The 27,542-nt window shown below is 42.4% G+C and overlaps 1 protein-coding gene across 1 annotated transcript in view; it reads left to right on the top strand.

Annotated features, from left to right (window-relative positions):
- DIAPH2 (diaphanous related formin 2) overlaps positions 1-27,542 on the top strand; it is a 3,821,702-nt gene that overhangs the window by 1,386,072 nt on the left and 2,408,088 nt on the right. Inside the window, exon 16 of the mRNA XM_086964614.1 lies at positions 25,844-26,134. Coding sequence (XP_086820740.1) covers positions 25,844-26,134 — 291 coding nt within the window. The remainder of the gene's footprint in view (positions 1-25,843; positions 26,135-27,542) is intronic.

Here is a 27,542-nt window from a genome sequence, read left to right as displayed (position 1 = left end):
TGTCTGGCTACTAAGTACCCACCCAGAATCATACAAGTCACAATTTCAGATCTAACAAGGCCCCCGCACCCTTCAGTGGCGTAGCAAGGTCAAGTGGTACCCGGTGGGGAAAATTTCTTGTCATCCCTGGCTTGACAAAATGACAAAAATATGTGTTTAAAACACATATTTTTGCCATTTTGTCACCCCCCCCTCCTCCCTCAGTGATGACACCCGGGCCGGCCCACGCTCACCACCCCCCCTTCCTACCACGCCACTGGCATCCTTTAGCACTGTGAGGTTTGGAAAATGAGCAACATTGTTCTGAGCAACTTGGCATCCGTGGGGCTGTTCTACATCGTGGTTTGTGCACTGGTACTACATTAAGGTAAAACATACAACCCTAAACAGATTTGAATACCAATGTTTTGGGTGATGATAACAATTATCATTAAAATACCCAAAACTGTAATATGTCTTGTGCACTCCTCCTTAGGTGGGGTAGAAGCTCATCGACCCTTTGCGTGAGGGGCTGCCAGGGGAAGGGTACCTTTTTTCACATACTATGGGAGTGCCCCGTCATAGTCCCGTTCTGGAACAAGGTGGCAGCCACAATGTCACAGGTGGTGGATACACCGGTACCAAGGGAGTGGCGTTGGTTGCTATTGATGATAAGGGGAGAGGCGGACTGGTCACGGCACATGGAACTATGGCTTGCACTAGCAGCGGCGGTGGCCAAGAGAAACGTGGGGATCTCAGAGACCCCCGTCATGGGAACATTGGAGGAGGGACCTCGATTGGTGCCAGCATGCAGAGGAAACCATTTATAGGAGCAGGGGCTGCACTGAGAAATGGAAAAAGATCTGGGGACCAGGGCGAAAGTACAGGGAGGAGGGTGGAGGGATGGATGAGTAACTCGGTTGTTGTCCATCCTGATGGTATATTGCTGTATTGACATTGCTGCACACTATGGGGTTATCTCTTGGTTTTATCCTTGTTCACTGATCATTGTGACTTTGTACTATGAGCATTGTTCAGAAAATAAAAAGAATTATAAAAAATAAAAAAAAACTGAAATATGTGGTGTGCTCTATGGAAATGATTGCTATTTTTATTGTTATCATGATTGGTATTATTGATTTTGTTGTTTTATCTGTTGTTGATCATGATGAGTCATAATATAAATCATAAAATTAATAATTCATGAGACACTAATGGGATTTCTTTGTTGTATAACCTGACATCCCAGAGATTGCGTCAGGGTACGTTGTACGCAATGTTGCATCATTGAGTTCACATAATAGTCTGCCAAACATTGTGTACACAGAGGCGCAACTAGAGCCATATTTCGGTGGGTGGGGGGGCTAAGAAAACATTTCGGGGGCGCGGGGGCTAATTCTACCAGCCATTGGCAGAATGGATAAGCAGGGGCTCTAAGAAGGGTGAAAAAAAAACAAAGCCTCATTAACAAGCAAATGGTCTTTTAAAGACCTGTGAAGTACTCTGGTGCGGCTGTGAGTGTGCCCGGGAAGCTGATTCAGCCTCGGCTGATACACACGAGGGGGGGGGGGCTGAAGCCCTTTGAGCCCAATGGGTGTTAGGTGCCTGGGTGTACATATAATAAAAAGCCGCACTGAAGAAAATTGTTCTGACTTTTCTGTGTAACCAGTAGATCATTTTCAAAAAGACAGACTGCCCCTGAACCTTTATTCTAGAGGGCAGTGGGATGGTAAGCCCTCTGTTTTCCACCTTGGGCGGGTAAACGTGATAAGATTGCGCAATATGGCAGATGTTACGGAGTTATGCATGGTGAGTGCTATTTGTGAGCAAGAATCATTTTGTGCTGCATTTGGGCTATGACACTGTTCTCGGTCACATTTTGTTAGCTTTTTATATTGTAAAATTGGGGCAACTAGTTGGCTAACTTAACTTTTCCTGGAAATGTGCCACTGGCTTGGTAGTTAAATGTCATAGGTGTGCTGTATTGTATATTTACACTACCCATATAAAAAAGTAAAGTGTATTGCTCCAGAGAGCACCTGTGTGTTCCGTGGAGGCTGTAGTTTTAAAACCAGTGCAATAGCCTATGGCGAATGGAAAGAGTTTGGCCTGTGTGGAACCAAGATTATTTTATTAAATAAATTGCATTTAAGTGTGCCCTGTATTGACAAAGGGCTGGGTGGTTAATGTATAAAAGTGAGATATACTAAATATTTTTAAAATTCCACCATCGTGAAATGTTGTCCAAAGCTGCTTATCACTGTCAAGGCTAGGCTACATTTCACATGGCCAGGCCTAATCGTGAAAAAGTACATTTTATAATTCAGGTCGTAAAAATTGGTAGTAACTTGCTTGAAAGTTATTATACACTTTTTATCAAAAATGAAATTCAGTGGCAAAAATAGACTTTCTAGTGTCTGTAGAGGTAAAGTATATTTTAAAAAGTTAATGCAGTTTATGTTGCCGGAAAGTCAATTGAATCCAACTCATTTATAATGGCGGCCTTTCCTTCAGTAAATGTATTTCGCTTCCCAAATATGCATGAAGTGCTTTCCTGATAGATATCGATACCATACCAGCCATTTCTAAATCAAGGAAGACTCTTGTACTGGGCACAATGACCAATTGGCTGGGTGGCCTATTGGAGAAAAGAAGGCCTATGTGGTGCAAAGATCGGTTGCTCCGGTGTCTGTGAGCCAGTGCATCTCCGTACTCCATGTTGACCCACCAGCTTTATCTTTGCTTCTCTCCTGCATTCATGGCATCTCCATCAGGCTTCACATGCCACACTCTTCCAGTGACCTTTACTGCTTTACTGTCTCAAATTTGTATTCCACCGATACATGCTTTCCTTTCAGCTGCCGCTCCCCAATCCTGATGTGGGACTCCAAACACCCCCTACCGCCCCCTCTCGAAAGGCAGGTGAAGGGATTCCAGATGCAACAGCAGGCTCACAATCAGCCCCAGATAATGCACACCTGGCATTGATTGAAGGCCACAACCCCCTGAACCAGTGTCCTCTATTTTAATCTGAGCTGCACTGCAAATGTTTCTGCAGCCCTGCAACTTTATAACAATGCCCTATAACGTTAATCCATATGTGCCAGAAGGATACCCAATCTTATACCATTGCGGGCCCTCTTAGCAGCAACCTGACATGTGTTCCTTTGAGAGAGTCCTACGGTATGTCAGTGGCGTATATCCCACCGGCAGTAGATCTGTTAATTCACCCCAAAACGCATAGCTTACCTTTGTTTCCTATTTTATCAATTAATTTAGGTAACTATCCATACAAGTGTTTACTATGTGAAAAGTTCTTTATCTAGTTAGCCAAACTGCCTCAGCAACACATTTATGTTTCTTTTGCTTTGATTCCACCCTATATAGCAACTGCGCCTACTGCAAGAGTCCATTATTTCTGATCACAACATGACTGCACATAGTATAATGTCTCAGTAATAACTAGCGGATTTGTGGGGTTGTATGACATTAGAACACATTCCGGTGCAGTGCATGCCTGTACAATGCATGCGTTATAATGCGAATGCCATTACCACACATAACCTTTACCATGAATATCTCTTTACCACACATACCTTTACATCGAATTTCTTTGTAAAAGCATGCATGTTAGGGGCATATTCGTGATAAAGTTATCCTGACCCTAGCTCCAAGCTGTGTCCCTTGCACCCCCGTCCTTTTAAAAGTAAAAAATACCCCTCCTCTGTACCCATGCGCACCAAACCCTTCTAACAAATACCCCTTCCCTGAACCTTAAAAACAGACCTCTGTATGACTTCAACCCCTCAATCCCTCAATCCCTCCAGCCCCCGGACCTTCTTCAAACTACTCCACCCCTGAGCCGTTCTTCCAGACTCCCCAACCCTAGCCCGTCTAAGAACTACCATTCCCTTGAGCCCTAAACGGGGACCTTGTATCAAATACCCCTCCTTTGAAGGAGACATGTCACCACTTTGGTCTCTGTGTGGCTCCAACCTGTTTGCTGTTGAGAGAGCACAAATTTGAATAAAAATTATGTATAGGCCATATTTACAAGCATATCATGAAACGTAGGAATGAAATGTATATCGTAACATGAAGTTGACGCTTATAGTATAAAGGTCAACGGAAAGTGACAACATGGTATAGGAAATGTATAACTGTATTCATATTAGAATGTATTAGATCTAGAAGGCCCGTATACGTAGTGGGCTAATGTAGAAATGCCTACGAACAGTAGAACGTGCAGAGTAGAATTCATGTACGTGTGTAACTTTAAATGCAGAAACGGCAAGAGAAATGTAACATGGAGAAATGTGCAAGAGTATATATAGCATAATGTAATGAAGAATATAAAGTTATGTTCTGTGTATAGGGTTTATATTCTATGTATGAGATTATATTCGGTGTGAACTTTATATTCTATATATTAAGGTTTATATTCTACGTAATTGTATTCTAGGTAAGATGTATTCACACATGAGCAAAGTATTTGCTAAAAGCAGTCATATATGAATGTATGTTAAAGGTTATACAGTGTAGAAGAAGTTTGTAAGAATGTTAGAAGAGTTTAGGTCATTTGTGATTATAACCTGACTAACCAAGAGTTCGCAGGAGCATAGTACAATGTATGTAATTTAGTGGACTCGCAGGAGTCGTGAATAGTCTTCACTTGAAGGTGCGAGCCGAAGAGTCTAGCATTTGTTAGATTTAAGGTGACAAATGTCGAACGAAGTTTATTGCCTAAACATGAGAGGAGGCGATTGGAATTTGAGCTTTGTTTTGAATGACCATTCACAGGATCTAGTAAGGTCAAAGAAATAATTGTAAGTTAAAGTCTTGTTTAAGTTCATATGACTTTTGATCTGAAAGTGTCAACTAAAGTCACCAACAAGAAGATGAAGATGACATCTAAGGAGAAGGGTCAACCTAACGGACGACGCAAAGAGATGAAGCAATGGAAAGAGCCAGAAACTGACATCATCGGGGAAAGTCCATGGTGGGCGTCAAGGGGCGTTCCACCCACACTGTGATTGTGTATTTTAGGGACAGCACCCCGGGGAGGAGGTAGCAATGAGCAATTGGGGATTAGGAACAGCGAGGTGAATTGCTCAGAGCAAAGGCAAGGGTAGATGCCTTGAGCAGATGCGCTGAGAGAGATCAGAGCGCAAGGGAGCAGTAGGCCGAGGACCCTTAGAAGAGCGGATGGGTAGGCAGAGAGGGTACTGCTTCTTAAACTTAAGTTACCTTTAGAGGCTAAGAGAGTTTGAACTTCTTTGGAAGTCAAACTGCTGACACCTTTATAGGGAAGAAACTTGCGACATAGGGATGTCACCTAGTATAGAGTAGGAACAGATTTAACTTGATTATTTTTCTCTTTCTGTAGATGACGCAAAGGAACCACTTTACATCGAAGCTTTAAATTGCTGAGTTTGGAATTGATTTTGTATTCTTTGTATACTTTGAGATTTATCCTGAGAGGATTGTAATTTGCATTCAAATTCGATTTTATATAAACCTTTTAAACTTTATCAGTTGTAAGTGGTTCTTCAGAGTGGCGTCATTTAATGGGGCTGAACTAAACCTGTGTGGGGGTGGTCTTTTACTCAATGACAGATACTAGCGGTCCAAAATTAACGAATGAGATAAATTATTAAATTGATTATAAATTGATACCAAAATCTCATTCCCCGCAGTTGGTAGCAGAGTAATGATGGTTATCTTCTTGAGGAAGACGACCTAGGCCAGGCTTAGTTTACCCCAAGGTCCCTAGTCATCGACGACCAGAAGAAGAATCCCTGCCGAGGAAGGTGCTGACGGTGCGTCGAGAGAAAAGCAGCAGAATCGGTCGAGAGTGAGTATAAGGGTCATGCGTTGTAAGATTGCGGTGTTTTATGTTGTTCCTGTGTTGTAATGTCAAGCGGAGTTGAATGCCTGTAGTGTGATTGAGGGAAGGTTGTGAGCGCGCGCAACCGGATAAAATCTTATGTCCAGAGGGCTTAAGTGGTTCGGGTGTATCGAACACCCAGAGTAATTTGTCTACCATTTAATGAGGGTCATGAGGTACCATTGATCGCCCACAGACCGATGATAGGGGGAGCGTTTGAGTGAGTGTATGAGTAAACGCATGCTGGTCGTACGTTTACTGTGTGTAAGTAACCTATCAGTTGAGGTGAACGTCTGACCGTACGAGGAAAGACGTCTCGCCAGTTGAGGTGGCAATTACAGTTAGACTGTGGCCGTACAGTCAGAGAAAAGTGATCGCTTGGACGGAAGTAGTCATTTTTCGGCGTATGAATGAAACGCATGCGAGACCGCGAGACGAGTTGAGAAAGAAGAAAATTGCTGCAGAGAGAACGAGTGACGTCAGCGTAGAGCCGCGCTGAGATTGGTCGGTTAGCGTAGAACCGAATTGGGATAGGCTGATTAGCGAGAGTCGCACAGGGATTGGTGGTTGTCATCAGGACGTAAATAAGGAAGAGAATTAATAAGAGAAAATCGTAGATCATCAAAAATGAAGTGCTTTAAGGGTTTAAGAAAGATCTTTAGGAGGAACAGAAGAAACTTATATGCCGGAGAAGAAGCTCCACCAGAAGGCACACCAGCTTATCATATGGCAGTAAATGTAGGCTTACACTCGATAATGTGGATTTCCGAGTGGAATAGGCTAACAGAAGGGGAAAAGGAACTGATGTTTCCGAGATTCGGAACATTTAAGCTAGACGTGTTGAACCAACTGAAAGCGGTAATGCTTGCAACGAGACCTCTACCGAGGCCAACACAGTTTGAAGCTCTTAGTGCATGGTTTAGAGCAGCACACGAGAAGAGTTTAAAGAGGCGTCAAGAAAGAGTGAGACGATCAGTAAAGGCAGTGCAGGATGCCAAATGGGATGAGGAAGCTAAGAAGTGGAGAGTGCAAAAGATAGAAGCAGACAAACTGTTCACCATGATAGAAGCCACGGGAGAAAGGAAACCTCTAGAGGAGGAAGATGAGGAAAGCGAGACGGAGGAGGATGTGATAGAGAGGCTATTAACAGATAGACCACCTCCATATAGTGGCGAAACCGCAAGTCCCATATTACAGCAAGGGGACGGAGCTAGATGGGGAGAATATAAATCGATCCCAGTAACAGAGTGGGACTCCAACAAGAGTGAGGAAATACCCCAAGCTAGTTCCGAACAGAGAGTAGTGGGAAGATTCGTGGTCCAGAAGGTGCCAGAGACGCAATGTGCAAGGTCGTACCAAATGCCAGACGCTTTACAAGTACCTGTTACCATAGGCCCTATAGTGTCAATCTACAACCCAGAAGGGGTCCAGCAGGAGGAACAGGCACGAAATATGCATGAAGTGCTTTCCTGATAGATATCGATACCATACCAGCCATTTCTAAATCAAGGAAGACTCTTGTACTGGGCACAATGACCAATTGGCTGGGTGGCCTATTGGAGAAAAGAAGGCCTATGTGGTGCAAAGATCGGTTGCTCCGGTGTCTGTGAGCCAGTGCATCTCCGTACTCCATGTTGACCCACCAGCTTTATCTTTGCTTCTCTCCTGCATTCATGGCATCTCCATCAGGCTTCACATGCCACACTCTTCCAGAAGGGGTCCAGCAGGAGGAACAGGCACGATGGGACAGGGAAAGGGCAGAGATGGAGAATAGGAATAACACGATGAATTCTCAAAGACAGAGATTAGCACCAGTGAGTCGGAGTACCCCATTAGATTCCGCAACGGGTCCCTGGATAGAACAAGGGGGTCAAAGAGGATCAATGGATTTGAGGGGACCAAAACCAAAATCCTATAAGGAATTAAGGGAATATCTGAAAGAGTGGGATACTGCCGAAGAGGCTCGTAATAAAAGTTTAGAAACAGGAGCTGAATGGAGAGATCAGGATAACAAGATCCTCTCTCATTGTGGAGCTGGCGAAAGCAGCCCGGAGTGGGAGAGAGGGAGTCAAGGAAGCAGAAGAGATACGAGTCCTACCATTAGCGGCAATAGGCAAATGTGCGATGACAGGAGTGCAGGGTGTGGCGAAGTGCCTCGCGTCACTTTCAGTGAGGGAGAACGAAGGACGCAGGAGTACCGGAATACCTTTAGGTGCACACACCATGCTCCGGATGAAAATGTCCAACATTGGAATCACGGGAACATGGAGAGTCGTGAAACGTCTCGCCATGCGTCCGGTGATCAAGAACGAAGTCATGAGAATATAGGTAGTCGCGAAACGTCTCGCCATACATCCGGTGATCAAGAACGAGATCGCGGGAGCATGGAGAGCCATGAAGGACCTTATCGTTTGTTAAGCGATACCAGACAGCAAGCGAGTTACAGTGGTTTAGAACAGCACGGAGGATCTTATCTCGTATCTGGAGAAACCGAATCGAAAAGACGGAACGTAGGGTTGAAGGATGGAGCATTGTTCCACCACACCCCAAGGGAAGATGGAAAGGCTTGGGATTTAGAGAGGTGGGAACAAAGAAATGGAAGGAAAATTCCTCATAACTCACCTGTGCTCAGGCGTAGGGCGCATAGTGGAGGTGAGAGGGATATGAGAGAACAACCTAGGACTGACGTACTGAGAACGGAAATAAAAGCAAGACGGATTGATGTAATGAGTTTAAAATCAGACTTAGATGAAATAATTGACGGCACAGTGGCAATTGAGAGGTTAGAGCTGTACGCACCAGATGAGATACTGTTCTTATCTAAAGACGTTACTCGGAAAGCGAGAGCAGCTCATGAGAAGTTATCTGAATTGGCAGAAAGATACATGATAGACATATCGAGAACTAAGGCTTTGCAGGCCAACCATAGGCTGAATTGCACGGATCAAGATCTAGATGAGCGCAGAACGATTGGACTGAGAGTACACATAAGGGAACTGGTCATGTGTATTAGAATATGGAGAGATCTGGATAGATGGGAGGAAAGATGGTCCAAGAAGGGATCTGTCAGACGGAGTACACTTGTGAAGTCTCAGGATACAGACCTAATGCGAATGGAAGCTTTTCCTTTGCGAGAAATCGCGAACGGAAACTACGTGCATGTACCATGGAGTAGGGGGGATTTAGCGGCATTCACTAATTCCTTCCCGAAGCTTAGAGAAAATCCCGTAGAGTGGTACAAGCAGGTAGAGAGATTCGTGAAGATCTCTAAGGTACTGTGGATCGATTTGAACACATTGTTCGACATCGTAGTACCCGGAGACTTGTGGACGGCATGCAAACTTAGTATTGAATGGCCCACTTGTGAGCCTCAGAGAGATACACAGACAGGTGGTCCATCAGACAGGGTCATGGAAAAATACGAAAGAGTAATAACATGGCTAAAAGAGAAAGTGCCGGTGCAAGACATAGACTGGGTTAAGATAGATCGAACAACTCAGGAGCCTAAAGAGACAGTTCACGAATTCTATGAGAGGTTACTGAAAGCATTCAAACAGTACAGTGGATTAGACGTAATGGATCCTAAGGACATAGGACAGTTTGTGTCGAAGTTTGTTCTCGGACTGAGACCAGACATAAGCCTAATGATTCAACAGCACTTGATCTGTTGGCAGAACAAACCTTTAGATGAGATTCTGAGGTATGCTAGATACTGTAGCGATGAGATAGATTCGAAGGCAAAGAAGCTTAAGGAAAAGTTAATGCTGGTACAAATGCAAGCAGCTGGAAAGGGTGGACAGCGACAGCAGGGAACAGGAGCGCAGGCAAAGAAACAGAATAACCAGAGCAGAGAAGAGGAAGAAAGACCGAGACCGAGAATGGATATCGCAACACTGAAAAGGACAACCAGGTGTCATCAGTGTAACGAGGTGGGACATTGGAGACGCGAGTGTCCTTATAATATTGAGACAGGGGAATTAGAACAGGAGGAGGAAGAGGTACAGAATAACGTGGTTAAGGGAGCGACAGTCCCGAAGGGAAAGTTTATCAAAGGGGGGACTCAGACTCCTCGAGCCCCGTTTCCTCAACCACCTCGCATTACGAATGGAGGGAAAACCTACAGACAAATGCCATTATTCGTAGGAGGAGAAGAATGCTACTTCGTTGATCCTCTTACAGGGCAACGAGTGAATAGGGAAGAAGACTGTACTTTAGGAGCAGCCCTGGAAGTAGATCAGAGAGGACCATACGTAGAAGCTGAAGTAGCTGGATGTCCTACGACCTTTTTGTTGGATACGGGAGCCACTAGATCCACGTTGAGATCAGCGGTAGTCCCAGGTCTGCCAATATCAGGAGAAATGATTCAGGTGGTAGGAGTCGCAAACAAGAGGATGACGAACCCTCTGACGGAACCAGTGTCAGTAAAGATAGGGAATTACAGTGACGAACATCAGTTTGTGATCTGTGATTCTAGTCCGGTGTGTTTGCTAGGAAGAGACCTGTTGTGTAAATTGAATTGCACAATACATTGCACACCTGAAGGAGTAGAAGTGCAGACCAATGATGAGGATGCAGATTTTAAAGTTGTGAATTCGCAAGAATGTGTGGAACTATATCCTACCTTAACAGTAGAGGAGCTTCCACAAGACTTGAGGGAGAAAGTGTCAGCTGAGGTGTGGGATTTTACTGGAGAAGAAATAGGATTAATCAAGGGGGTAGAACCAGTAAAGATCATGGTAAGACTCAATGCTGAGTACCCAAGAACACCACAATACAAGTTGACGCCAGAGACGATTGCAGGAATAAAGCCTGTGATCGAATCAATGATTAAACAGGGAATACTGAAGGAGATCGTGGGTAGTCCATGTAACTCACCGATTATGGGTTTACAGAAGCCTAGTGGAAAATACAGAATAGTGCAGGATCTTCGAAAGATTAATAATATTGTTGTCTCATGTTGTCCAGTGGTACCGAATCCATCAGTGATATTATTTCAGATACCGTTCCAAGCTGAATGGTTCACCGTGATAGATTTGTGCCAGGCTTTCTTTTCGATTCCTTTAGATGAAGAGAGCCAGTATCTTTTCGCTTTTAAGCTGGAAGATCGCGTTTTAACATGGTGTCGTATCCCTCAGGGGTATACAGAAAGCCCATCGATTTTTAACCAGCTTTTAAAGAGAAATCTTGAAAGTCTAGTGCTGCCCAAGAACTCAGTTCTGGTCCAGTACATAGACGACCTCCTAGTTGCGTCAGAAACTGAGGAAGTTTGCAGAGTAGACACCATCACCTTGTTAAATCACTTGGCCGAGAATGGACACAAGGTGTCACCAAGTAAATTGCAATATTGTAAGACTGAAGTGCAATACTTGGGCCACAGGATTGAAAAGGGGAAACGGAAGGTGTCTCCAGACAGAATAGAGGCGATTATGAAAATGAACGCGCCTACAACACAAAGAGAGGTCAGGATGTTTCTAGGCATGGTCGGTTATTGTCGACAGTGGATAGCTAACTTTTCGCTGAAGGCAAAACCGTTATTACAACTGACGCACAAAGGAGTGAGTGATCCGGTACCATGGGACAAAGACTGTTTGATGGCGTTTTTGCAGCTGAGGGAGGACTTATGTCGTGCCCCGGCTTTAGGAATGCCTGATTACACAAAACCGTTTTTGCTTTACTGCTGCGAAAGAGAGGGATGCGCTTTAGCGGTTTTAGCTCAGATCCATGGAGATGCGCGTAGGCCAGTGGCGTACTTTTCGGCTACATTAGATCCAGTAGCCGCAGCGTTGCCCGGATGTCTCAAATCCGTAGCTGCAACGGGTGTCAGCATTGAAAGATCGGAAAGTGTGGTAATGGGACATCAGTTAGTGGTGTATGTACCGCATTCTGTGGAATTGTTAATGACCAGGACTAAGACTCAGCATCTGACGAATAGCAGGCTCACACGCTACGAGCAAGTCATACTGGCTGCCGAGAATGTGACCCTAAAAAGATGCTCCGTCTTGAATCCTGCAACTTTGATGCCACTTCCAAATGATGTGGATGATGAAAATTGTACAGATCATGACTGCCTTGATGTGACTGAACTATGCACCAAACCGAGACCCGATATCGTAGATGAGCCATTAACTGACCCTGATGAAATTTTCTTTGTTGATGGTTCATGCGTAAGAGACGATATTGGTCAGCTGAGAGCAGCTTATGCAGTTTGCACGATTACCAGAGTTATAGAAGCCGCTTGCCTGGAAGGAGTACACTCCGCACAGGTAGCTGAAATTGTTGCTTTGACTCGTGCTTGCTTAGCAGGCGACAAACTTCGAGTCACCATATACACCGATAGCCAGTATGGTTTCGGGGTAGTTCACGATTACGGGCAGTTATGGTCTCAAAGAGGTTATATGACCTCCTCGGGTTCTCCCATTAGGAATGGAGAATTCGTGAGACTATTGTTAGATGCATTGCAAGGACCGTCAGCTATTGCGGTTGTCAAATGTGCTGCGCACACGAAGAATGTAGACTTTGTGTCGCAGGGCAATCGTTATGCTGATGAAGTAGCGCGTTACTGCGCAGAGCAAGGTTATTCTCACACTGAGGTGAAAGTGGGGGGAGTACAGGAAAGAACTGAATTGACGATGTTGTTAGACACTGTAGATACGTGGGATGAGTTAAGGAGTGTTCAGGAGAATGCACCAGATGTTGAGAAAAAGGGCTGGGAAACAGCGGGTTGTGTGAAAGGCGAAATGAATTTTTGGGTCTCTGCCGATGGGAGAGCAGTTTTACCAAATGAACTTGTTAGTCCAATGGCAAGGAAATTGCATGGATCAGCACACATAGGAAGAGATGCCATGGTGAGAGTATTCAGACAAACGTGGTTTAATCCTAAGTTTAGAGTAGCGGCAGAAGCAGTATGTCAGCGATGTGCGATTTGTCAGCAACTAAACGTGGGAAAGAGAACACCAGTTACATTGAGTCACATTGGGAGGTCTGGGGGGCCTTTCAATAGAATGCAGCTTGATTTTATAGAAATGCCTCCATGTAACAGACTTAGATACGTTTTAGTGATTGTCTGCATATTTTCTAGATGGGTTGAGGCTTACCCTACACGTAGATGCGATACACTTACAGTAGCAAAACTGTTACTTAGAGAGTTAATACCGAGGTTTGGGGTGCCATCCTCTTTGGAATCGGACAGAGGAACTCATTTCAACAGCGAAATAGTGAAGATGTTGTGCTCAGCTTTGAATATTGATCAAAAGTTACACTGCAGCTATCGACCCGAAGCTTCAGGGATTGTAGAGCAAATCAACAGTACAATCAAGTCCAGACTGGCTAAAGTTTGTTCATCGACATCCCTGAGTTGGCCAGACGCACTTCCAGTGGTTCTTATGAGCATACGTAGCACACCTGATAGAAAAACAGGCCTCTCTCCACATGAAGTGCTAATGGGGAGAGCTATGAGATTGCCATCGGTTCCAACTGCAGCGCTATTGAACATCACAGACGACTTGATTTTGGACTACTGCAAGGGACTATCTGATGCCATTAATTCTGTGTCCCTCCAGGTCCAGGCTGCAGAGGTTCCATCAGCACAGGACTTGTGCCATGACCTGAGTCCTGGAGACTGGGTCCTGGTGAAGAAGCATGTCAGGAAGAACTGCTTAGACGTGCGTTGGCGAGGACCGTTTCAAGTCATACTTGTCACGAACACTGCGGTGAAGTGTGGAGGCCTGCCAAACTGGATACATGCCTCACACACCCGAAGAGTGCCAACACCTCTAGAAGAAACAGCTCCTCTCTCGGATGAGAATCCAGCGGAAAACGGAGACGCCACAGAGGGGGAAAGCCAAGCTGTAGAGGTGATCGAAGAAGCTGAGACTGTGTCAGAACAAGTCGACGAAGGTCAAGACACTAGCGAGACCGAAGTCGCCTCAGGAGAAGAAAGTAACTGGGAGAATGAATCGGATACCGAACAAACTGAGAGTGACCAAGAGATAGGTCCCAGAACAAGGAGTAGAAGAACAAGGAGTGACGAAGCCAGTTGGCCGGAGAGAAAGAAAAGGCCAAGCTCGGAAGAAAAGCAAGAAAGGACTCTTGTCCCGATCGCTGAAGAATCGGATCAGGAGGAACAAAAGACAGACTCAGGAACTGAGAGTCCACGAAGGTCGAGAAGGGTACGTGTGCCCTGCAGAAGGTACGCCACCCCAGAGTGGACTTATCTAGCAGATGTCTTGGGGACAGAAATCTGGGAGAGTGAAGAGTGTGAAAGTAATCGATCTCGATCCATTTGTGGCAGTGGAGATATGGATGTTGACGCCTGGACTCGAGACTGAGGGATTACTGACTTTCACACTTCCCATACCCCCATACTTGAGTCGGATTAAGGATTTAGTGTTGAACAGATTACAATTTCCAACATTTGGTCATCAAATATCAGAGGAAGAAGACAAAGTCATTCGTTATGAATTATTGGAACTTGTTGCAAGAGCTGCAGGTACGAGAATAATTGTTGATGTATAAAGACTTTTGTATATAAGTTATAAAGAAGAAGATAACCTAGCGCCGAGTGGAAAGAAGAAAAAATTAGGGTTTACATTTAGAGGACGGAGAAGGGTTAGGGTTGTCTGTTGTTAAAAATAAAGAGACACTGTTGCGAAAAAGAGACTTTGTTGATAAAAGAGCACTTTACAAACGGAGAAGAAAACAAAGCAAACGAAGGACTGAACTGATAAACTTTTCGCAAAAGAAAGAGTCACGCTGTTTTGACAACATGGAGAACGGCAACCCAAACAGAAAAGCTAGATGTATAATAGGTACACTTATAGCGGTAGTGATATTTCTCATAATTACCGTAGTGACAATATCATACATAGTAGGACATGAAGCAGATAAAGAAATAGCAGATGTTAAGCTTGTAACGACTTTAAAACCTGCTCCTGATGGAAAGAAGGAGGAGAGCAATGTTATACGCGAAAAGACGTTACTAGCAGATGAAGTTCGTAGATTACATGTAGATGAGTCACAGGGAAACTTTAGGTCAAACGCATATGCTAAACTGTTGTACGAATATATCGATGCCATGGAGGCCAAAGATTGCTACGTTTGTATGCAATTGCCGGCTTCTGTAGATGAGGGCATCCGATATCATCATCTCCCATTGACTTATGGGATAACATGTAGTTTACTGCTAAGTATATTTTATGGTAGAGAAGGGTTTGAGTACTACTTTTCAAATTATGATTCGGTACTGCCTGAAGTTCCGAATTATAAGCAAATGAATAAGTGGGACTATTACAAAAAGGAGGATAGACTAGCCAAATTCTTCCTTCCTTGGGATACACTAGATACTTCATATGCACGCAGAAATAATCTAACTTGCAAAGTGTCAGAGACTGAGAAAAAGTTTATAGCACAAGTAGATGACCGATACAGAAGGCAAAAGATTCTAAAAATGTCAGGACAGTGGAAAACTGATTGGACCGAAGAAGAGAAGGCACATAAAAAGAAAGGTAGCAATGGTCCAATAGCATTAGATAGAACGCAGAAAGGAAAGTTATGTTTAACTCGAAGCAAGACATATTATAAGAGTGAATTCGTAGGTGAAGTAAATTGTGAGCATGCTTTTAAGTTAGAGTATTATACGAAAGATTTTATGAAAGGGATGCAGGCTATTCCTAATGTATATTTTGTATGTGGGAGAAGTGCCTATGTAAAACTGCCTGACAATTGGTATGGTTCGTGTTACTTGGCAATTGTCTTCCCCAAAATATATCATGCAAAGGATTTAGCGGTCATAGAAAGACAGGCTTCGATAAGAACGAAAAGAGAAATAGGAGATGCAGAAGTAGTAGGAGACGTATTTGGAGCGATGTTTCCTATGTTGGGTTTAATACTTAACGATGTTAAGATCAGGAGACTAGCTACAGTCGTAGATAGATTATCTGCAAGTACTGCAAGGTCATTAATGCTAATAGAGGGTGAGATGCAATCGATCAGAGCAATGGTTCTTCAGAATCGACTTGCTCTTGATGTAATATTAGCAAAAGAAGGCGGAGTTTGCAAGGCTTTGAAGGTTCAGGAATGTTGTACTTATATTCCTGATAATTCAAAACCACTAGAAAAGGTTATAAGAAACATTACACAGATTCATAAAGAAATCGAAGACATGACAAAAATAAATGTTTGGGGAAAAGTAGGTAATGGAGTAGGAAAGGTTGGAAGTTGGTTTGCTAACCTTGGCAAAAGCATAGTGTGGTACATATTAAAACCTGTATTAATAGTATTAATTTGCATAATTACATTGTTAGGATTTGTGAAACTATATAAATGGTATAGGACGAACCGGTTACAAAGATCTATGAGAGAGCAGGAAAGGAGATTAGCTGCTTTACAAGATCAACAGTATAAAAGCTTGAGAGCACTTGAAATGATGAAAAGAGGGAATGATATAACTAGTTCGGTTTAAAAAGGTGTTATTCAAATTGCTTTTAGTGATGACTCCTAAAAGTCATCAAAGGGGGGACTGAGAGAGCACAAATTTGAATAAAAATTATGTATAGGCCATATTTACAAGCATATCATGAAACGTAGGAATGAAATGTATATCGTAACATGAAGTTGACGCTTATAGTATAAAGGTCAACGGAAAGTGACAACATGGTATAGGAAATGTATAACTGTATTCATATTAGAATGTATTAGATCTAGAAGGCCCGTATACGTAGTGGGCTAATGTAGAAATGCCTACGAACAGTAGAACGTGCAGAGTAGAATTCATGTACGTGTGTAACTTTAAATGCAGAAACGGCAAGAGAAATGTAACATGGAGAAATGTGCAAGAGTATATATAGCATAATGTAATGAAGAATATAAAGTTATGTTCTGTGTATAGGGTTTATATTCTATGTATGAGATTATATTCGGTGTGAACTTTATATTCTATATATTAAGGTTTATATTCTACGTAATTGTATTCTAGGTAAGATGTATTCACACATGAGCAAAGTATTTGCTAAAAGCAGTCATATATGAATGTATGTTAAAGGTTATACAGTGTAGAAGAAGTTTGTAAGAATGTTAGAAGAGTTTAGGTCATTTGTGATTATAACCTGACTAACCAAGAGTTCGCAGGAGCATAGTACAATGTATGTAATTTAGTGGACTCGCAGGAGTCGTGAATAGTCTTCACTTGAAGGTGCGAGCCGAAGAGTCTAGCATTTGTTAGATTTAAGGTGACAAATGTCGAACGAAGTTTATTGCCTAAACATGAGAGGAGGCGATTGGAATTTGAGCTTTGTTTTGAATGACCATTCACAGGATCTAGTAAGGTCAAAGAAATAATTGTAAGTTAAAGTCTTGTTTAAGTTCATATGACTTTTGATCTGAAAGTGTCAACTAAAGTCACCAACAAGAAGATGAAGATGACATCTAAGGAGAAGGGTCAACCTAACGGACGACGCAAAGAGATGAAGCAATGGAAAGAGCCAGAAACTGACATCATCGGGGAAAGTCCATGGTGGGCGTCAAGGGGCGTTCCACCCACACTGTGATTGTGTATTTTAGGGACAGCACCCCGGGGAGGAGGTAGCAATGAGCAATTGGGGATTAGGAACAGCGAGGTGAATTGCTCAGAGCAAAGGCAAGGGTAGATGCCTTGAGCAGATGCGCTGAGAGAGATCAGAGCGCAAGGGAGCAGTAGGCCGAGGACCCTTAGAAGAGCGGATGGGTAGGCAGAGAGGGTACTGCTTCTTAAACTTAAGTTACCTTTAGAGGCTAAGAGAGTTTGAACTTCTTTGGAAGTCAAACTGCTGACACCTTTATAGGGAAGAAACTTGCGACATAGGGATGTCACCTAGTATAGAGTAGGAACAGATTTAACTTGATTATTTTTCTCTTTCTGTAGATGACGCAAAGGAACCACTTTACATCGAAGCTTTAAATTGCTGAGTTTGGAATTGATTTTGTATTCTTTGTATACTTTGAGATTTATCCTGAGAGGATTGTAATTTGCATTCAAATTCGATTTTATATAAACCTTTTAAACTTTATCAGTTGTAAGTGGTTCTTCAGAGTGGCGTCATTTAATGGGGCTGAACTAAACCTGTGTGGGGGTGGTCTTTTACTCAATGACAGATACTAGCGGTCCAAAATTAACGAATGAGATAAATTATTAAATTGATTATAAATTGATACCAAAATCTCATTCCCCGCACTGTCATTGAATCGCAGCTCCTATAGTTGTATCACTGATTAAGCTGCTTCCTTTTCCCTTCTAGACTATTCAAATGATATTTGACAAATGTTTCGAGTTTAGCCAGCTTTATCTTGATGTTTCATTTGCAAACAAGACCAGACAAAGTATAGTAGCATAACATTGGTGGTTTTGGTCTTATTGTATTTTATTAGAAAAAATCAATATTGTGTTTGCAGAGACCGAGGGTGTCTGTACTTAACTGCTTGGCTGTGATTTATAAAGGGAAAGGGGCGCTGTATCGGAGAAGATTGTTAAAAAGGGGTTCTGAAGGACAAGTCGAAACTGTGTGGAAAGCAAGGCAGTGGTACAATCGGCGACTTGAATTTGAAAAAGGTTTGTTGATAGATATGTATGCAACATTTAGTGTTTGTCGTGCAAGTTTATTTTCATACATGTTGAATCGAAATCACGAATAACTTGCCCAATAAAATCAAGCTCTGCGGCCATCCAGTTTTGATGGTTTGGAATGTACATGAGCAGTGCATTTCAAGAGTGTACATTAAGCTGGTGTTTCCGAGAGGGCTTTCGTTGTGGTGTACAGGTATACGGAGCTGCTTTTCATCCGAGCAGTGTTTGGCTTGAGGCTATATTATGCTGGTCATGCTAAATGACCGAGCTGTTTAATGCACTGGCTACAAAATACGATTAGGAAAGCTATCTTCTAAGACAGGCTGGGACCCTTTCTGACACTTCTCACCAACGATCAATGCCGAGGCATGATTTGTAATTCTTATTAGAGAGAGAGTATTCTGACAGCTCCGGTGGAGACGAACTTTGTCAAACTCAGGAAGGTGTTTGGTCATAATTTACGGGTCTATTTCAGAACACACATTTTTTAGCTATTAGGAATAATAATATTGATGTTTACATTGACAAACTGAAGACAATAAATACTCGTTAACATAAATTAATTATTACAATTATTAAATAATAAATATTATTGTTACCAAGAAATTGTTTCTCTTCCTGTAAAGTTATGTTTAAGTAGTATGTAGATAATTCATGTCTTTATTGAATGAATATTAAATCCAGGTGTTGTTCTTCTCGTGTTGCCTGTGCTAGTGCGTTTATTGTGCATTATTTCTTTTTAGATTGACTCTCCTTTAGTTTGAGGATCAGATCAAGAGCTTGTCTGCAGCGTTGCTCTTTCTCATATTCTCTGACACTGACAGCCTTTATAGCGTCTCCAAAGGGCCACCCACCTCATCATGGCGGTGCTGATTTCAGTAACCACCCTCCCACCTTTGTTATATTGCCTTCCGCTGCATGACTCCTCAATCACTCAGTGCCACCAGGCTGAGCTGCTGCAATACATCACACCCACAATAAACCTCTGTCTGATATAGCAGGTATCAGTTTAGCACTGGCACCACTCCAGTATCGTGCCCACTCGGTGTTATACGTCTTTCAAACTAATGCTTTAAAGGAATCTTTAATATAACTTCACGTTAAGATAGATACTTTTGGCACTGTTTTGTACACTTGGACCATGCGGATCTGGAAAGAGTGGCACCTAAATGACGGGCTGCATATTAGCACAAGTCCACCATATGCACACTGAGCTTAACAATTCACGTCTATTTGAACTAAGCATTGTCTGTTTTCTTTATATTAACCATCACTATTCAGTAAACCATTGAAATGCCACACAAAAGGTATGTTATTTATCAGAATCTGTAACAGCTACAAATGACTCCACTTTGCATTAAGTAAGATATGGTATTTTTTTTATCTTATTTGATATTGGTGTTGGAAGTGACTGTCACCAGTCTGATAACTTGCCACAGTGACTGTCAGGAGTGATGACGAGTAGTGTTGTTGGAGAGGTGTATGGTTGTATTTTGACCTATGGTGGAAGACTTGGGTTAGGAGCAAGAGGTCCTAACGAAAATACCTGGCTTTGTTTTTGTGAACCTGTTGCTTGTGATCTACATGCAAGTGTTTGTGTAGTTATGTGTATCAGAGACATGAATGCTACCGCATTTCTTCGACATACTTGATTGAGAATTTGGGAAATTCATGGGCAACTCAGTGGACTCTCCATAAGGGAGCAACTTGAAGCAGAGAAGTGGTTGCCCAGGAATTTGCATGAAGTATGCCCAGAAGAAGTGAAAAGTGAACCCTAGGAAAATCATAGACTCCTCAGTAGAGGGTCTTTGGGATCCACCCAGAAATGGCGACATTTAACCTAAAGAGTTCCATAAAATTATCTGCAAAGGATCTATGGGGTCTATCCAGAAACCCAGAAGGTGTAACCCATGAATGTCAACAGACACCTCATTAGAGGATCTTGGGATTCACCCAAACGAGGGGAAGGTGTAACCCAGAATACTCTAAGCAAACTTGAGTAAAAGGCAAGGATGGCACACCCACTAGTTATGGTGGGATTCAGAGGGTGAATGGGTGTCCATAAAACATGTGGGAGCAGAGTGCTTAAGTTAGAGGAAGTGACGGAAGGGGATTTGTAATGAAGGTGAGAGGAGTGATGGATCGGCCCTGGGTATGAGATAGTACATATCCCTAATTGCCCAATCATTTACCTCAGGAATGACTCTTCTCTCTGTACTTGAATGACTGTCTCCCAGGGGGGAAAGGTATTGTGAACCAGATGGAAGGTCCAAGTAACCCAGGACAGGGCAATGGCAAGGTCCAACTAGAGTCACTTGCCTAGAAAATAATTAGCATTTTAAAAAGACCACAGAGAAAGGGCAAAGGGCAGCAGGATGGTAGTTGTGATTTGGGACAAGGCTTACACCTGCCCAGTTGTTGGACCACATCTCTCTTGGAGGCAAAACCAATTCAAACAAAATTAAAGAGAGTAATTTACACTTTTTAACCTCTCACTGCCACAAAAGACACAGTCCAGTAATTTACAGAAACCAGATAAAATCACATCAAACGCACAGGATTTTGAGGCAGGGTGAACTAAACCTGGGTTTCGCTGGTGATGCCTTCAGGAATACATTGTGGTTTTAGATAGAGGGAGAATAATATGCAGCATTGATTTTTTAAATAAAGTTTTGAGCGAATATACTGCATACAAAATATTTAAATGCATTGTTTACACTATTTGTTGCTTTTGACAATATAGAAAGGTGCTTTTTCTGTGCTCGATATGATTGAAAATCATCCCAATGTGCAATATGTCTTTTAATTCAGGATCCCAAAAAAAACTGAGCTAATTTTAGAATGTTTTAATTTGGAGATATAGGAATGCAAAGCTCTATGATATAAATTTGAGTTCCGTGCAATAGAATTTCATCAAAATACTTAAGCAGCGTACATTTTCATAAGTGAAATATTGTTCAACACTGCATAGTACAAATAAGGGAGCTTCAGGAAAGAAAAGATATGGAAGGCAGCAAAAAGAGGAGGAAGAAAAGATGACATCGGCATGAGATCATCCTAGACCTCTGATGGTCCATTTAGCATTGAAACATGAAACAAAAAAAAACAGATTGGAAAGGTTGAGGCCAAAAATGAGACTCAATTTGAGCCTATTTTTCAAATGCCATGTTCTTTTCCATGAATTGATCATTCAGTAGGAAGTTAAATCTGATCCACACATTGGAAAGGGCGGGAGTGACAAAATAGGTTCTTTCAAATAAGTGGGATTTCACCCAGAAGTCAATCTGACATCTATCAGCATCAAAATAATTTTTGTCTTGAATAGTTTGAAGCCGGCATACCATAGTAATCTGGATAAGTTCTCGCTTACACTTATTATATGTAACATTGCTGTAAAGGAGTTATGTTTTACTCGTTTTGTGGATTGGTAAGATATGCACTACCAAAGAATTTTTGGTACTGTTGCTATATAAAAATCACAAAAGCAAAAAACTACTAGAAAAGGAGGTTGATATATGCGCTAGATTATCCAAATCTTTTTATAGTCCTAAGGCCCCAGTGCTTACTTGCGGCAACAGGCTCAAGCCACTATCTAGGTCAAACCAGGGGCGTAACACAGGCCCACGCATCCACCGCAGTGCGGGGGACCCTCAAGCGGGCCCCCTTAGCCCTGCACTTCGGCCTGAGAGCTCCTAATAGAGTCCGGAGGGGCCCCTCCACGTACCTGGCAGGGGGGCCCCTCATATCGTTACACCACTGGGTCAAACCAATGCCTATTTAGCCCAGGTAATAAAGGAAGCCTAATAATTAAGGAAAGGGGATGAGAGTTACTGAGTGTAGCTTATATTTATTGTATAACCTGACCATACCGGTCTAGATTCCGATTACTTTATGTTGTTGCTCTTCTTTCATTATGCCATCAGGATGCTTTGAGGCTGTTTCAAGGCACCTGAAATATATTTTAAAAATATGCAAACCTCAGCCAGTACAACAGTGAAAAGGATAAAGACGGAAGTTAGTTGAAAGGAGGGGTTGGGTCACAATGTTTCTGTTTCATAGGTTAGATACAGGAAGAAAACATCAGTGGATCTATGTGAAGATAGGAAATGTCGGGAGACTTTAAGGAAAGAGGCTTTATTAAGTATAAGGACCGGATGTGGAAGACCCATAGCGCAGATATCAATACTTTTCCTATTTCTATAAGTAAAGGACTTGCAGCAGACTCATTAGGAGAATCGCTGGAGAGGCAATCTTATTGATTTTGTATCAGAGTGTTGACCATGCACTCAGTTAGACAGCTCACACTGGAGCTACACCATTTTCGATTGACTGATGGGTAAAGAGGGTCCAGACAAATGTGTATTAAGATGAGAATATAACGTGCAAAGTGAGATCCACAAGAAATTGTGGAGTAACGCATGTGTGTATATTACAACTCTGTCTAGATTTTCTTCGGATATATTCATTTGCTTTGAGTGTTTTCTGGGTGTCAAAACATTTGTGGGAAAACTAATTTTGTGAAACCTCAGAGGTCTGTTTGAAATGCACATGAGGCAGAGGGTGCGTAGGGGTATACTTGGTAGTCCAGATCTACTGCTCAGAGGTTTTAGGAAGGTTTAAGGAAATTATTGACTGTTAGACCTGGCATCCATGGCTTAGTTTCCCACTAACCTTTTGCCTTCAAACCTCCTAGTTTGCTGACTTTATTTGTTGGCTTTAGCTCTGCACACTTTACCACTGCTAAACAGTGCTAAAGTGCTCTCTCCTTTAAACATGCCAGAATTGGATTATACCCAATTGGCATATTTATTTTACTTGTAAGTCCCTAGTAAAGTGGTACTAAATGTACCCAGGGATGGTAAATTAAATGCTACTAGTAGGACTGCAGCACTGATTGTGCCACCCACTTGAGTAGCACTGTAAATATTTCTCAGACCTGCCACTGCAGCATGTATGTGACGTTGTTAACTGCCATTTCAACCTGTCAAAATAAACCTTTTGCTAGGCCCAAATCTTCCATTTTAATACAAGTAAGTCACCCCTAGGGTAGGCCATGGATGGACAGCCAAGAGGGCAGGATGCAATGTACTTAAAAAGGGGGACACATACTTTTTAGTTTCACATGTCCTGTTAGGGAAACATTCTTACATGTGTCTATCATTAGTGCAAGTCCTACCTCTCCCATAGGATAACATTGGGGCTGTAACTCCCAAATGTTTGGTGTCTTTGGAATTGTAAATTTCGCTCTTTTGGTAAAGTCGGATTTTAAATTAAAATTTTGAAAATTCCACTTGTAGAAAGTTGTTATTTCCTGCCTTAGTGCCTGTAGCCTGTCTCTGGGTCACATGACTGGGTGAAGCTGATAGTTGGGCTTTATGTATTCCTCCTAGACAACCTCACACACAAGAGGGCGTAGGTGGCCTGGCTGGGTTATCACTAGCATGATGGGAGGGCGGAGCTGGGCGCAGCGCTAGTTATACTTGAATAGGCAGTGTTATGCCTCCAAATAAGGGAAAGCTCTAGAAGCTTCATCCCCCTTCAAAGATGCACCAGGTATAAACATGTTTACTGAGGGTAAAAAAGGTGTGGATTGGAGGATGCTCCTTTTGCTTTCTGGCAGCCAAATGTTGGAATGCCCGGCCTCTTCCAATTAGACAGGATTCTTCAGAATTACTGTTCTGCACAACGTTGGACCAACTAATGGTACAGGTGTCATCTACTGCTACCATGTTGGGCTTCTGGGTCATGTTACGTAGCACGAGACACTTCGGTGCGAAGTAGCCATACACCCTACAAGTGACTTTATTATTATTATTAGATACCAACGTTTCAGTACAATTGTGGACCTATGAAGACTCTGGCAGGAAGAAGGACTGCCGTGCCCCTGAAAGGACTGCTGGACTGCTGCCTTGCTGGACTGCAACAATGCTGGATTACTGCCCTCCTGTCTGAGTCAGAGGAGTTGGACCTGCAACTGAGCCCAGGAATCCCAGAGTGACTCTCAAGTAGTTGTCTAACATAACAGGCTCAGAGCCTCCGAAACCAGCACCTAGATCCAACTGGAGTAAGCCCCTGAGCCCAATTTGTATACCCCTGAGGTTGTGGACCCTTGGTGTGGCCTCAGAGAGGCTAAATTGAAGTTTTTGGGCTCCTCCTGTCCGCAAAAAGGCCTATTGGCACCAAAACGTTAATGCTTGCATAGCCTGCAAACTTGACTTTCTCTAAAGCCGACTCCTCGCTACAGCATCGACCACTCATGGGGATTGCCACCACGAAGCTCCGGCCGGCACCTCACAATGACATCAAGATCTTCGCATTACAGTTATGACCATCTGCGATGCCAGGCCTGCTCTTAGTGCTACAGTGATGACAGTTTGCAACGCTTTTCGGCAGGCCATCCACCGCGCATGGGGGGTACTGAAAGGCTAACTTTTCAACTGGAGTAACCTGGTCCCTGTATCCAACCCATCCCCCATCACAGTTCACCTGAACTTGTGACTTTCTCCCGGTCTCGCACAACCAGATAACTGTGAGTGAGGATAAAGTAGACTGTTCCAAGGAAATATGGGACTTCAGATAATTCCAGATGATATAGAGAAATTGTTTGAAATATATTGCGAGGGGTGGGCATGTTTTAGATACAATATAGGACAAGAAGAAGACAGGGTGAGTGAGACAAGGATGGTAGCCACCTCTGTGGGCCACCTCTCATAAAATGTTTTGGGCACCTGCTGTTTTATTTTGTTGTTGGAATCGGCCATGTCATTTAGATCGAGTCAGTTGCAAATGATGTTGGCGGTTCATAAAATGTTGGTAGTAATTTGCACAATACTTAGTGTCAGCAAAAATATTCCGCCACATAATTGTTTCATTGCTGCTAGTGGAGTTTCCCCAAAAACATTTCACACAGCAAATATAAATACCATCTGTAAGCTCTACAATTTACAAATTCAAATATGCATAACAGAAAACGTTTTGTGGGAAATAGACACAATCTCCTTAACAATTGAATATCACTGACACAAATGTATTTAAATGATATGGTCACATGTGTTTAAAAATACTCTTATCATTTGTTTAAAACTGTTTCAGCCACATGTGACACTTCAGAGTAAATTATAAACTAGTGCCTTTAATATAGTAGTGTGCTCAGTAAAGTGATCTATCCACATTCAGTATCCTAGACTTAGTTGGGTTTAAAAGAGAAGAAATGTAATGTTTAAATGTGTAACTAATGCTGCATCTCTATTGCTGTATATGTTAACAGGTTAAATATTATTAAGAAATTGCAAAAACAGGCTGTGCTACTAATTTACACATTATCTTATATATTCATAATTCTTTACAGAGATTAATTTGGATTATATATTTCTTTATTGCAGCCTACTGGTCCAGCTGCTTCTACTGCAGTTGGATTATCACCTGCTCCTCCTCCACCACCTCCTCCGCCACCTCCTCCAGGTGGTGCAATTCCTCCTCCACCACCGCCTCCTCCGTTACCGGGTGGAGTTCCTCCTCCACCACCGCTCTTTGGTGCACCTCCCCCACCACCACCAATGTTTGGTAATCTGCGTGGTCCACCAGTTCCAGCAGCACCGTCTTTGCCTTATGGAATGAAGCCAAAGAAAATATACAAACCAGATGTTACTATGAAGAGGATAAACTGGTCAAAGGTAAGACAGTCTCTAATGTCAAGATGACTGTGACAGGTGCCATATTGATCAGCCAAGCAATACATTTTGTCATTTCCTAGACATATTAGTAAACCACAACCATCAGTTCCATCTTTTATAATAGTCTTTAGCAAAATGTGTTTTCAAGCACTGTATATAAATGGTGGCAGTTGAGCTTTTTTAGTGCAACATTTAGCCAAAATCGAATGTTCTTAAGTTTGAGTCATTGCTGACCTCCTTCAAAGTTTATTTGGATATTTCCAGGAAAGAGAAACCTATATAATATTTTTCTTTCTTCCTGAATTCCTCCCTATTTTTGCCTAGTCTTTCTGTTTAAGATGTTAGGTGAGTGTAGTGAACGATCTGCCCATCCACAACACTGAATATAATTAAATGGAAGCAATGGGGTTGTTGCAGCAGAAATTTTCTTTTTCTTTTGTCTTTTTTAGGCCCAATAATGACTTCACAACTTAGTAACTTTACTCATTTTTTTTACCTCACCACACAGGCATTGTCCTCCGATGGATCTTGCTTTGTCGCAGTAAGGGGTGGGAAATCAGGGTGCTGAACTTTTGGCCACCCAATGAAGGCCAATAATTAGTAGTCAACTCACAAATCAGTGACCAAGTTTAAGGACATTACTCTCAGACTGTGACTCTATCATGCATTAGACATGAGAGCACAGTTTCTATAGAAAGAACTTTAAAATACAATAAAGACTCACACAAATCGTAGATCATTTGGTTATTGTACTAATGATCCAAAATCAATGCATAAAGGCAATATTTTAAGCAGTTTAGTCATGAGTCTTATAGCGCATAGTAGAAGACTACACATTTAATTCAAGTAAATCTGTAGCTTAATACAAAAATCCATAAAGTGAATGGTTCAGATTAAGGTTTCCTGCCACCAACAAAGGTGAGATGATGGTTCAAAAGAGTTCGGTTAGCTTGGTGAAAGAAATCAGATTAGAGTCCACTAAGGAAACATCCCTGGGCATGGGCAAGGGGAATAGAGCTATAATCCGGAAAGTCCAAGTCTGGTCTCTCATCAGACATCTTCAAATTATCCAGCAGGCAAGTTCATCAGCAAAGGGAAAAAAGCAAGGGCCTTGAAAAGTCTGATGCTATGGTGGGTAGGTAGGAAATCGAGAGAGATACTCTATCCCTCCTCCTTGGAAAGTCCATTTTATGTCCCAAATCAGCCTTTTGTGACATCAGTTGTCACCATTTAATGGTCTGAACATCAAATGACCATTCTTCTGCTCACCGGGTATAGAATTGATACTACAGCATATTTTCCCATGTTGTTCATGAGAAAAGACTGTCAAATCCGTCCTCACAGGTTAATTGACAAAGAGCCTATTTTCTTTGTTGCTCTTTATGTATTAAGTCGAAAGTTCATGTTC

The sequence above is a fragment of the Lissotriton vulgaris genome, chromosome 4_1 (genome assembly GCF_964263255.1).
Source record: "Lissotriton vulgaris chromosome 4_1, aLisVul1.2, whole genome shotgun sequence".
NCBI classification, from domain to species: Eukaryota; Metazoa; Chordata; class Amphibia; order Caudata; family Salamandridae; genus Lissotriton; species Lissotriton vulgaris.
The sequence above is the reverse complement of the archived record's forward strand: the minus strand, read 5'-3'. Positions and strand labels throughout refer to the sequence as shown.